Here is a 13,261-nt window from a genome sequence, read left to right as displayed (position 1 = left end):
AGTGAGCCAGCTTGGGTCGGCAGTAGTGGCACCCGAGGACCTCAGAGCAGCAATTGTTATTTTATTCCGCAAACATTTTATCAGTCGTTGGATATTTTTAAATTGTGATTTTTGGCAAACTTTATTTTCTTCCGCTGCAATATTTTGAAATATTGAACTTGATTCACCGGTGATTTTATGAATGAGGCCATTTAAGTTCTTTTAAAAAGAAACTTTTTAATTTTTCCGCAAATTTTCAAGCAAGAAGTTCTAGGGCCTCTGCATCCACATTCAAATTTTGATAATTTTTTTCATTATCAAGTTACAAACTCTAGATCTTAGCAATTAATATTTGTAAAGCTCAATAAAGTTAAAATTCTTTCTAAAACGAATTTAAAATTAAAAACCAGTGGTTAATTAGAATTGTTCCTGTGATTGGAATTCAAGTTCCAACGACCATCTCCATCTCTCACATCAACAAAATAATTTCAAACAGTAGACAATAATTAGTCCTTTTAGACATTTCCACAATAGTTCAGCAAATCAATAATAATTATATGAAGAATAAATAGCCAAATTCGTCAGCTTGCTTTGTAAATCAACCCACAGACCCCAACTCCACAATTGATAGTTTTTGGACAGCAAAATCTAACTTTCCGCACAAAAAAGTTTTGCTATCCACTGAAAAATAACACTTAAAATATATGCATTCCTTTAAAGGGTCCCCAACTCCACTACAAAAGGGCTTTCATCACTCACCACCACTGATAGAAAAAAGCACAACATACCAAGTTAAGTTTGACATTTCCTTCTCTATTCGAGTCTAGAGTGGACATGCGGCCTACTTTTCCATTATTTTCGATATACTGTTGAATATAAGATCGCCTTTACAAAAAGCAAGAAAAAACGTCTGACTTAGATTTCAACTACAAGATAGTGCAAAATGAGGTGTTGCATGATCTCAGCGGCAGAGGCTAAGGTGCACAGAACAGGGGAAAATAAGGCTCGAAAAGTTTGGGATGGAGGGCGAAATCTTTAAAGAGGAAGTGAACTGTTCCCTGCTAGAGCTTATCCGGCTTTCACAGCTTAATTTAACCTTTGGATGCGCATAGATTTGGTTTTGGAGTGTTAAGAAGGGGGGTTTGATTGGGGCTTGATGAATGTGGCCGTGTCTGGAGGTTGTGTGTTGTAGATAGCCGAAGCAAGCGAGATGGCATGATGCAGAGTGCCTTGGATTGAAGGAACTGCATTGCAGCAGCGATGTTTTCTTCCATGAGCTCAGCAACTTGTCGTTCTGTACCATCATTTGACCACCTCTCCCATGCTGGCTGAGCTCGTCCATTGTTAATGACTTCTTCCTGCAAAAGTACACAGAAAGACGAATAAAATAACGTTGAAGCCAGAGGAGGAAGTTGATCGTTTTCTTCTGGTATACCTCTACTGATGTTATTGGAATGTCAGTCACAAGTGGTGCAACCGCACCAGCTCCTCCCAGTCTACTCATGCTCAATACCTGGAAAATGAAAGATTGAAATTAGGAGAACGGCTAGAATATCAAGTGATGCTAAAATTATTAACAAGCGGATTTTAAGTAGATACAGACCGTGTTCTGCAAAAGAAAACCCACCCAAACAATACCCACGGCATACAACAAGATGAAAGCAAATAAACCTGAAATGGATCTTTGAACCTAACAGAATGAAAGGTAAGGATTATATATCTACCTTCACTTGGAGCCTCAAAAACTTCACATAATCCACAATTTCGTCAAGCATAGCTGCTCTATCAGTCTGCACAAAAATCTTTCATTTGAACAAGCAGCAAGAATTTGGGAGAATGAACAGCAAACCATAAGAAAACCAATTTCCATATTTATGAATATTCAACGGAATGAAAAAAACTCCAACGGAAGTAAAAAAATATTCCCTAGAATAAATAGGACAGAGCAAATCCTAAAGAAGTATCAAAGATTGATGACGATTTTATGGGGGATGGGACCGTGGGAGCAAAGATTAATACCTAACTGACATTCAAATATCTGAAATTTCGTGCTACTTTCAAAGAATGCAACCGGGAATGAGTCGCATGAGATCTCATGACAGGAACTACACATTTATATACCTTGCCTCCTCATCAAATAAAGAGTTCTTTCACGTTCTAAAGTTCATGATTAGGCAAAACACAAATGCAAGTTCAAGATTTGATTTCATAAGCAGAGATCTAACGTACAATTGACCACCATCATTTGTAAGAGAAAACCAACCTTGTTGACACTTGGAACCAACTCTTGCAACGCTCTTATCTTTTCAGCTATTCTTTCTCGGCGCAACTGTAAAGTATATATAAAAAAAAAAGCATCAAACATCTCGGTATTATATGGATAAAAGTGCCTCATTCGCATCATCATCATAACATAATGCCATTTAGTGACAAGTGCCGATTTCATTCAACATGATCATCTCGAAAGCATCTTTATTTTTTATTTTTAATTCTAAAAGCATAATTAATTTTGAATAATAACGATTGTCAAAAGACTTATATACAAGGACGACATATAACAAATCATCGTTTACAAAATTATTTATCTCCCATCAGAAAACAGCATCCAGTCATCCTTAAAATATGTCCCCTTTTCAAGATCATATTCAAGAATTAAAGACTCTCAACGCCAACTATTAGGCACTAAAATGATAGGAAAGAAAATCTCGTAAGATGTTTTCTACAAAACGAAAAATGATACCCTTTCAGCTATGCTGTGTGGATCTGTAGCTTGACCTCGTCTAGCCCGAACTCGTGGGCGAGCTGCCGGTGGCTGCGGCCCTTGTGGACCTGTATTGAGCATTTGCTGTCCATGATAACCCTGTAAATAAAAATCAAATTTGTACCAAATAATCAAAACCCATAATCAAGCAAGAGTGAATCAGGATCAATACTAGTGTCCCGTCAAATTAACTCAATCAGAAACGAATATAATCTGAAAAACGACCCCAAATTTCATATAAAACTAAACGACACTTGCCGATTTAACAGAAGAAGAAGCGCCGGAATTTAAAACGTCGTCTCGGAACCTTTTCCCACTCCCCGACGCATCGTCCATTTTCATAAACCCTCCCTTCCCATGCTCCAAACTCAACCCTAACGGAAACCCACCGCCGCCAGCTTGACCAAGCCCTCCGTAAGCTCCTCCAATGCCAACTCCCATCCCCAATCCACCTAGGTGAGCAGAAACATCTCCAGAGCCCAGCTGTAACATCATCGTAGCTGAGGAAGCAGCCCCCATGTTGCCAGCATCGTTTCCCGCCAAGTTGGATTCGGCTCCGGTAGCGTAGCTTGGAAATCCCAGGATTTGCTCAAGAAAGTCGTCGGATGGCGTTTCTCCTGAATGGTTGGCCATGGCGAGTACTTGTACAAGATTTCTGAATGATATGGGAAGCAAAAATAAACAATTGCAGACCCACTGTTAACGATTTTGGAGGAGCGAGCACCATTAAATGCGCGTATGCCTGTGCATGTACATATACGTATCTTAGACGGAAACCTCAGTTTCTTACTTTCCACGCAGTGATGGAGAGCCAAGAAGAAAGAAGATTAAGGACGATGAATGAATGAATGAATGTTTCCCGTTCCAGCTTTTATACTCTCATAATTAATTTTGGTGGGTGTTGTTGTTTGGGTAAATTGCTTATCATCCCCAAACTCAAACTCAACTTTACCCAAATTTCCTACACCTCAAAATCTTTCAAACACAAATTTTATTTTTAATAGTAACCAATTGTAAGAGAAGGAGAATTTAGAAAAAATTATGAATCCGAACTTAAGTTCGAGAAAAATAATTTACAAGATTTATTCCAAAATTTTGGAATATCAACAAGTTTATCTAACTATTGTTAGATATCAGAAACAGAAAGGGAAGCAACCGCACCTTCAGGTAAACTCTCAGGTAAACTTATGATTCAAGCAAATAAGTTTCTGGAGATAGTACCAGACTCCTCTAAGCTTTCTTTAGATCTTAGAGAAATCCAGAAAACAGTACAAAATTATGGCAACATGTTATATTTTGTACCCCAACGAGTTGAAGAAATCCTTAAAACCCAGGAAGAAATTCTCGGAATATTAATGGATATTCAAACAAGAATTCAGAAACTAGAACAACAACCAGGTTCTAGTAAAAGAACTTCAGGAGGATGGTTACCACTATCATTTGGCACCGAACCTTTGTTACATCAACAAGGGAAGGCCAGAGTGGTATCAAAACCATTGACTGAAGAAGAAAAGATGATCAATCTAATTAAATCTGTCTCAGAAAAGAAATTTATCTGATGACAACTTTAGAAAGGATTGGTCTGGAGGATCTACAAGAGCTTGCGGAATCTTTTGCAAATCTCAAAGTTGTAGATCTATAGATGAACACAGCAGGAGGTGAAATATCTGCTATAACCTGGTCATCTACTCAGGAACCACCAAGGGAAAGTGTGTGATCTCGGAAAGTAAACATGAGAGAATCGCAATCCGATTTCCATACTGGTGGAGGATCACACCCTGCGGGAACTAGGACAAGGAGAAATCAAATTCCCTTGCACCAAACACCCTACGGGAAGACTGTTTTAGATCCGATACATCCTTACGGGGTTATGCTTAACCTTGATGTATTAGATTTTAAAAAAGAGAAGATATCATAGATGACTGGACATCTGCTATGAAAATCGCAGCAGGAACACTTGATCTCAACAAAGAAGGATTCATTAAACTTTTAGAAATGAGTCTAATGGGATCAGTGAAAATTGCTTGGGACATGACTTCATTAGAAATGAAAGAGTCAGTCCTGGCCGGAGAATCTCTAAGCGAGATAGCCGGAAAAATGGCTACCCTATTTAAAGCACAATTTATAGGAGTAGACTATTTTAACAGTCAAGATACAGAGAAGAGAAAGAAATATACTCAAGCTCTGTATAGTCTTGAATTACACGATATATGTTTGGTAGATGAATACATTATGTTATTCACTAAATATCGATGGAATTCAGGAGTCGAAGAAGATATAGCTATGCAGCTTTTCTTCGCAAAAATGCCAAGCCCTTGGAGAGAAATGCTCATAAGGGAATACATACCTGGTAATCCAGATACGTTGGCAAGAAGAGCCTCTTTCCTTACAGAAAAATTGGCAGAATGGTGTCATATGGCAGCATTACAAAAGAATTACCAACGCTTAAGGGGTATCAACAAAAGAACTCCTTTGTGTTGAAAGGAAAATGATCTTCCAACAATTATTGGAAGTAAACCACAGAAGCATAAGAGGAAAAGTTTTAGAACTCATCCTTATGCTAAAAGTGGAAGAAGTTCTTAGAAGCCAAAAACTGTATGGTCTAGACAGAAAGCCAGATCTTATAAATCTGGACAAAGAAGCGGACCATCAAAAAATAGGATATCATCCCAAGCATCGAGTACATCTCGAAGCACAGGAAGAACACCTACGAAGAAAACTTTCAGAAGAGCTCATACTCGGGCAAATGAAAGTTTTAAGGATTGTAATTGTTGGACATGTGGAGCAAGATGACATATTTCGACCAACTGTCCAGAAAATGAAAAAAGAGGAATTAAACGCTTCGATCCTACCCCGGATATTGAAGAAGCAGTTTATTACCAAGATATTATTCAAGTATACCGATTTGAGGACATTGCCTCAGATGAGAGTATATATGAAGAAGAAGAAGTTCTAAGTCAAGAAGGATCCGATGGAACTGAATCGGAATATGACTGAGGATGAAGTATTTCGACACGAAACACATGAGGATCTGTCAGGATTCTTTAGCCAGACAACGATATCTAATAACATGGTCCAAAGGATCATGAGAAAAAACCCTAGTCTACAGAGATATCAAGGATTCTCTGCAGGACAGGTAGAAATGTTCTTACGAAGTCTTGGCCTAAGAAACAGAAAGCATCATCTAATCTATAAAGTTTCTAGAAGGGAAATGGCAATCCCAATGGAACTTACAGGAAATAGAATGGAGATGCAGTTAATTCCTTCTGAAGAAATTAAGGAGGAATTACAAAAACTCAAAATAGAAGTAGCAAGGACTATGTCCTGGATTCATATTTGAGCAATCCAGATTATGAGAAATGCTACTTTTAAAGAAGAGATAGATTCACCTATTGATATTGCTATATGCGATAAAAGAATGGGAAATCTACAAGATTAAGTACTGGGAACAATCTCAGGAAATCTCTGCGCAGGAAAGATTGTAGGAGTAATATATCCGAGGATAGCCTACAACCTGGCAGATCGAGATTTCAGCCGAGCCTTGACATTGCATCAGAACTTCAAGGAAAAAAGGCTGATGAAAGAATGTAATAGGCCATATTCTATTACCTATCAGATTTCATATGCTCTATCTAATACACATCATGTAACACCCTCTGACCAGTTTTAATAAAATAACAGCGAAATTTAAAATTTTCTTAAAAGAAAGAAGGATTTAAAATACATTTTCATATATAATCAAAAGTATATACACGATGAATAAATTGATGCAACAAAATACAAAATATCATTTTTGTGATAATGTCTAAAATGCTAGCAAAATAGCCTTCTTCCTTCCTTCTCTTATGCATATGACCCCGGCTCCAATCAACGTCCAGACTCGTCTCTCTTATCTGCATCACATGAAATAACTGAAATGAGCATAAAACTCAGCAAGTGTAACTCTTACATAACAATGGATACATAACATACTCTGTAAAACATGGCTTTGAAAACATTAAATATCATCAACTCTGAAACATGAATAACAAAGCATGAATAACAATAACGATGGTATTTCTCTTTTCTCCGGTGGATTGATATCTAAATAGTATCTCTGTCTCTGTACCTATATCCCATCGATATAAATCGATACTCTGTTGGGATATAAGCCTATGGTCGTTGATCAACTAATTGCATGCAATCTCTGACTATGTATATATCAATCCAATAAATCATTTGAACTCTCTTTTGGGCATTAAATCAAACACTTTGCATAATCTTTTCTTTTGTATTCTCTTTTACACAATTGAGACATATAAAAGCCTCTAATATACAACAAAGTGTATTAATACATAGCATGAATCAAATGGAAGAGAATAACATGTTAAAACCATTGAAACACAATACATATATTATCATGTGAGCACAAGAAAATGAATTCCACTTACAACTAATAGAAACCTTGAATCTAATCTCTTGGAAGAAAACCTACAACAATAAACCATATAATGAACCATCAACATCTCAATAATAACAAACCCACACCAATAAATCCATAAAACCAACACCATCAACAAACCCATAATTCTCCCAACACCAAAAACCAAGAATAAACTATACCACAAGCTTACCTTAGCTTCTTGAACTCAAAATAACCTTGTTCTCTTTCAAATACCCAAATAAGAAGCTTGAATCAAAGGCACAAAATATAGAAAATGGAACCCTAACCTCCCCTTGAGAAGAAGAACCGAGAAGTAGGAGAATAAATGAGGGAAAAGTGAACCAACTCATGTATTTATAACATTTAAATCTCGAAAACACGCTTCTACTGTTCATGCACCGCGGGTGCGCTCCAAAATACACCGCGGGTGCGCTAGGCATTCTGTACAACCGCCGAAAATCTGAAAACATCGACCGCAGGTGCGCTACAAAACTGACTGCGGGTGCGGTCTGGTCTCTGCCCAAACACCGCGGGTGCGGTGGCTATCTGACCGCGGGTGCGGTCACCCCTGAAGCCAACAACAAACTTTGCAACTAAAAATCGAATCGCAACGCTGCTTCTCCTCACAATTCGGCAACACTCTCAACAAGAAAGTTGAACCTCTATAACTTATCTAACCACCTTAATTGGCCTCATACCAATTGGCTCAACATAAAATTTACCATGAATTAAACCGCAACGATGCTACAACACAACTACACAACACTTATAACCAACAATACTATGAATCATAAATCGCAACTCTTAACATCAAAACTATACTTAAACTTAACCAAATAGTCAATAATCATACAAAATCTTAAACCGTACCGTTCACCAGGCTTGGCTATTACAATCTCCCCTCCTTAAAGGAATTTTGTCCTCGAAATTGACGTCACTGCGCAAATAACTCAGGATACTTACCTTTCATCTCATCCTCTGGTTCCCACGTGGCTTCTTCAATCAACTGATTCCTCCAAAGGACTTTAACAATGCCGATCTCTTTGTTTTTCAACACTTTAACTTTGCGATCCAGAATCTGGCCCGGAATCTTTTGGTACGTCAAATTCGACGTCAAATCCAATGGCTCGTGGCGAAGAACATTAGAAGGATTCGCAATATACTTCCTGAGCATGGAGACATGAAAAACATTATGAACTCTATCAAGATCTGGTGGTAGGGCTAACCTGTAAGCTCGATCACCAACTCTATCCAAGGTTTCAAATGGGCCTATAAATCTCGGACTCAACTTTCCCTTTTTGCCAAACCGCATCACACCCTTAAGAGGTGCTATCTTCAAGAACACATGATCACCAACCTCAAACTGCAACGGCCTACGACGTACATCAGCATAGCTCTTCTATCTCGACTGTGCTGTCTTCATCCTCTCTTGGATAACAACAACAACATCAGATGTCTGTTGGACCAACTCTGGACCCAACATCTTCCTCTCGTCAATCTCGTCCCAATACAAGGGAGATCTACACTTTCTGCCATAAAGTGCTTCATACGGTGCCATGCCAATCGTCGCTTGTTAGCTATTATTGTACGTGAACTCAACAAGAGGCAATTTGGAATCCCAGCTACCAGGATAATCAATAGTACAAGCTCTGAGCATATCCTCTAAAATCTGAATAACTCTCTCTGATTGACCGTCGCTCTGGGGGTGATATGCCGTACTAAATGCTAACCGTGAACCCATAGCTCTGTGCAAACTCTTCCAAAACTCTGAAGTAAATCTAGGGTCACGATCAGACACAATCGACACCGGAACACCATGAAGTCTAACAATCTCAGCTATGTACTCTTCGACATACTGGTTCATGGAATACGTCGTCTTGACTGGAAGAAAATGCGCTGACTTGGTCAACCGATCAACAATAACCCAAATAGAGTTATAACCTTTCTGCATTCTGGGAAGACCAGTCACGAAGTCCATCGTAATGTGCTCCCATTTCCATAGAGGATCGGCAATGATAGCAATGTCCCAGCAAGTCTCTGATGCTCGATCTTCATCTGCTGACAAATTAGGCACTGAGAAATAAACATGGAAATATCCTTCTTCATACCTGGCCACCAATAGAGTCTACGAAGATCTTGATACATCTTGGTGCCACCTGGATGTATCGAATATGGCGCGGTATGTGCCTCTGTCAAGACGTCTCACCGAATATCATCACCAGCAGAAATACATATACGGCCTCTAAATGTCACCAAACCATCTCCATTCATCCCAAACTCTGAATTACCTCTCTCCTCTGCTCTGGCTCTCATCTATATCAACTATAAATCATTGGCCTGCTCTCTACGGATCCTGTCCATCAACGTAGCCCGAATGACCAACGCTGAAAAGCGAGCAATGGTTCCCGGCACTACCAAAGCTATCACCTCTCTTTGCAAGTCTAACAACAACGACTGCTGAATCATCGAACTCAAAGAAGAACTCGACTTACGGCTCAATGCATCTGCTACAACATTCGCTTTCCCTGGGTGATAACTAATCGTCACATCATAGTCTTTGACAAGCTCTAACCACCGTCTCTGTCGCATATTGAGTTCTTTCTGAGAAAACAAATACTTTAAACTCTTGTGGTCCGTGAAAATTTCACACTTTTCGCCATATAAGTAAAGTCTCCAGATTTTCAAGGAGAAAACCACAGCTGCCAGTTCCAGATCGTGCGTAGGATAATTCTTCTCGTAGTCCTTCAACTGGCGAGAAGCATAGGCTATAACTTTTCCACGTTGCATCAGCACTGCACCGAGGCCCTTCTTCGACGCATCGGTATAAACAACAAAGTCCTCTGAACCACTGGGCAATGCAAGTACCGGAGCTGTTGTCAACTTATCTTTCAACTCATGGAATCCACTTTGGCATTCATTGGACCACTCAAACTTCACAGTCTTCCGCGTCAGATTGGTTAACGGCAAGGCAATCTTGGAAAAATATGAAATAAAACGACGATAATAACCCGTCAAACCAAGAAAACTGCGTACCTCTGATACAGTGGTAGGAATAGGCCACGTCTGTATCGCCTCTATTTTCACTGGATCAACAACTATACCATCCTTTGAAACAACATGGCCTAAGAAAGAAATCTGCTCCAACCAGAACTCACATTTCTTCAACTTAGCATACAACCTCTTCTCTCTCAACAACTGAAGAACAACTCTGAGGTGCTCTGCATGAAGCTCTCTGGTCTTGGAATAAATCAAAATGTCATCGATAAAAACAATGACAAAGCTATCCAAATACGGTTTGAACACCCGGTTCATAAGATCCATGAAGACTGAAGGAGCTTTAGTCAGACCAAAAGACATCACAAGAAATTCATAATGACCGTACCTGGTCCGGAACGCCGTCTTAGGGATATCAGATTCCCTAACTCTCAACTGATAATAGCCAGATCGAAGATCAATCTTTGAAAACACTGTAGCCCCCTGCAGTTGGTCAAAAAGATCGTCTATTCGCGGCAATGGATATTTATTCTTGATAGTCACTTTGTTGATCTCTCTGTAATCAATGCAAAGTCGCAAAGACCCATCTTTCTTTTTAACAAAAAGAACCGGAGCTCCCCAAGGCGAAGAACTCGGCCGAATAAAGCCTTTATCCAAAAGATCCTGCAACTGCGTCTTCAACTCTTTCATCTCTGTAGGGGCCATTCTATACGGAGCCTTAGAAATAGGAACCGTACCCGGAACTAGATCAATCACAAACTCTACATCTCTGTCCGGTGGTAAACCCGGAACATCATCCTCAAATACACAAGGGAACTCTCTCACCACATCAATATCATCAATATTCAACTTAACCATTCTATCCATATCAACAATCGAAGCCAATAACCCATCACAACCTCTAAACAACAACTTCTTAGCCTCAAGACATGAAATGAAAGGAAGGACCAGCGAAGTACCTGCACTAGCGAGCATACCTTCCTTATTGCCATCATCTGCAAATTTTACCGTCTTAGCAAAGCAATCAATCACTGCACGATAGGTTGATAGCCAATCCATGCCAAGTATAATATCAAATGCAACCATCGGAATAACAATCAAATCGACATAAACCACTCGCTCATCAATTTGAACAGAGCACACATACACAATAGATGTCGGACACAACACATCCCACGAAGGCAATACAACATTAAACTGGAGGGGAAGAATAGAAAGAACTAAACCCAAAGATCTCAAAAATAGTTCAGACATAAAAGAATGAGTAGCACTTGTATCAATCAATGTCGTAGCTACTCTGCCTGAAATTAAAATAGTTCTAGAGATCACAGAAGAATCATGGTTTATACCTTCCTTCGTCATGGTGAAGATGCGACCCTGCACCTTCTCTTTACCCGATCCTCTTGGACAATCCTTGGCAATATGGCCTGCAGTGCCACATCTGTAGCAAGTATGAGTACCAAATCTGCACTCACCACTATGATGCCTGCTGCACTTGGGACACAACGGCTTCTCTGGATCAAATGGAACTGTCGGTGCGCTCCAAAATACATCGCGGGTGCGCTAGGCATTCTGTACAACCACCAAAAATCTGAAAACGTCGACCGCAGGTGCGCTACAAAATTGACCGTGGGTGCAGTCTGGTCCCTGCCCAAACACCGCGGGTGCGGTGGCTATCTGACCGCGGGTGCGGTCACCCCTGAAGCCAACAACAAAATTTGCAACTAAAAATCGAATCGCAACGCCGCTTCTCCTCATAATTCGGCAACACTCTCAACAAGAAAGTTTAACCTCTATAACTTATCTAACCACCCCAATTGGCCTCATACCAATTGGCTAAACATACAATTTACCATGAATTAAACCGCAACGATGCTACAACACAACTACACAACACTTATAACCAACAATACTATGAATCATAAATCGCAACTCTTAACATCAAAACTATACTTAAACTTAACCAAATAGTCAATAATCATACGAATCTTAAAATGTACCGTTCACCAGGCTTGGCTATTACACATCATTCTGAATTGTTTATTAGAAACGAGTTTATTGAAATACCAGAGATATTTGGAAAAGTTGCTCAGGCAATTTATCCAGAAAGAATTGAGTTTCCTTTAATACAGGAAACATATATCCAAATCCAAGATAAACCGATTCTACAAAGGAATCAAAGTCTTAAGATGGAATCAAGAAGACTATCTTTTCAAGGAGATAGAATTACATGTTATAGATGGGGAAAAACGCCTGTCATAGAAACCCAACAGAAGCTAAAAAGTTTTTCTACGATAGGAAAACTTCGATGCCCAGAAGGGTGGAAAGAAGTCGAAATAGTATTTGATATTACTAAGCAAAGGAATCAATTTCCTTGTAATTCAATATACTATTTGGAACAACCTATGATAGGAACTTACCAAGACTGATTAATATCGGAGAATTGGAAGTTCATATTCAAGGAATTTCAGGGAAAGAATCAGATCGACTGATTCTTGGAGTAGAGTTTCTCGAGGATTATAAACCTTGGAAACGACTAGAATATGGAATGAAGTTTATGGCAGAGGATAAGATGTGAAAAATCCAATGACTACAAGTCCATTCTCTATTTACATTCCAGTAGGAATGTTGTATGAACAATATAAGGCAGAATATTTTGCTGCTTATATTGATTCAGGTGCTGGAATATGTACAACAAAAAGAGGAGTTTTTCCAAATAATTTGGAAGAAGAATTACCCAAGATTGCTGGAAGAAATTTTTCCAGAAGAATATTAATTTTATATAAAGGGATTAAGATGACATAAATCATGATTGGCGGTGCTGGGCAAACACCTTGGTACAAGGTAAAGACACCACCAATTTATTTTCATGATACAGGAGCTGACATATTGTTAGGAAATAATTTCCTACAGATGTTCAAATCCTATACTCAAGAAAATGAGACTAGAAGATTAGTGTTCACAACACCATGTGATCACAAAATCATAGTCCAGAGATTGAGGGAGGCATTTTACAGAAAATTGCCGATCCAATTTCGCACCAAGCGTGGTGATTCAAGACAACTTCTGAACCCAAAAATGAAGGATTCTAGACGGTTTGGAGA

General features: G+C 39.1%; 1 protein-coding gene across 1 annotated transcript; it reads right to left on the bottom strand.

Annotated features, from left to right (window-relative positions):
• Window positions 1–628: 628 nt before the first annotated feature.
• On the bottom strand, window positions 629–3,603 carry LOC142531235 (transcription factor UNE12-like). The gene is given in 7 exon segments (XM_075637327.1): window positions 629–1,190; window positions 1,193–1,337; window positions 1,415–1,492; window positions 1,704–1,769; window positions 2,243–2,308; window positions 2,720–2,839; window positions 2,999–3,603. Coding segments are annotated over 7 exon segments (933 nt in total). The 5' UTR covers window positions 3,374–3,603; the 3' UTR covers window positions 629–1,107.
• Between the last annotated feature and the right edge of the window lie 9,658 nt (window positions 3,604–13,261).

The sequence above is a fragment of the Primulina tabacum genome, chromosome 17, assembly GCF_025594145.1.
Source record: "Primulina tabacum isolate GXHZ01 chromosome 17, ASM2559414v2, whole genome shotgun sequence".
Classification (NCBI taxonomy): domain Eukaryota; kingdom Viridiplantae; phylum Streptophyta; class Magnoliopsida; order Lamiales; family Gesneriaceae; genus Primulina; species Primulina tabacum.
The sequence above is the reverse complement of the archived record's forward strand: the minus strand, read 5'-3'. Positions and strand labels throughout refer to the sequence as shown.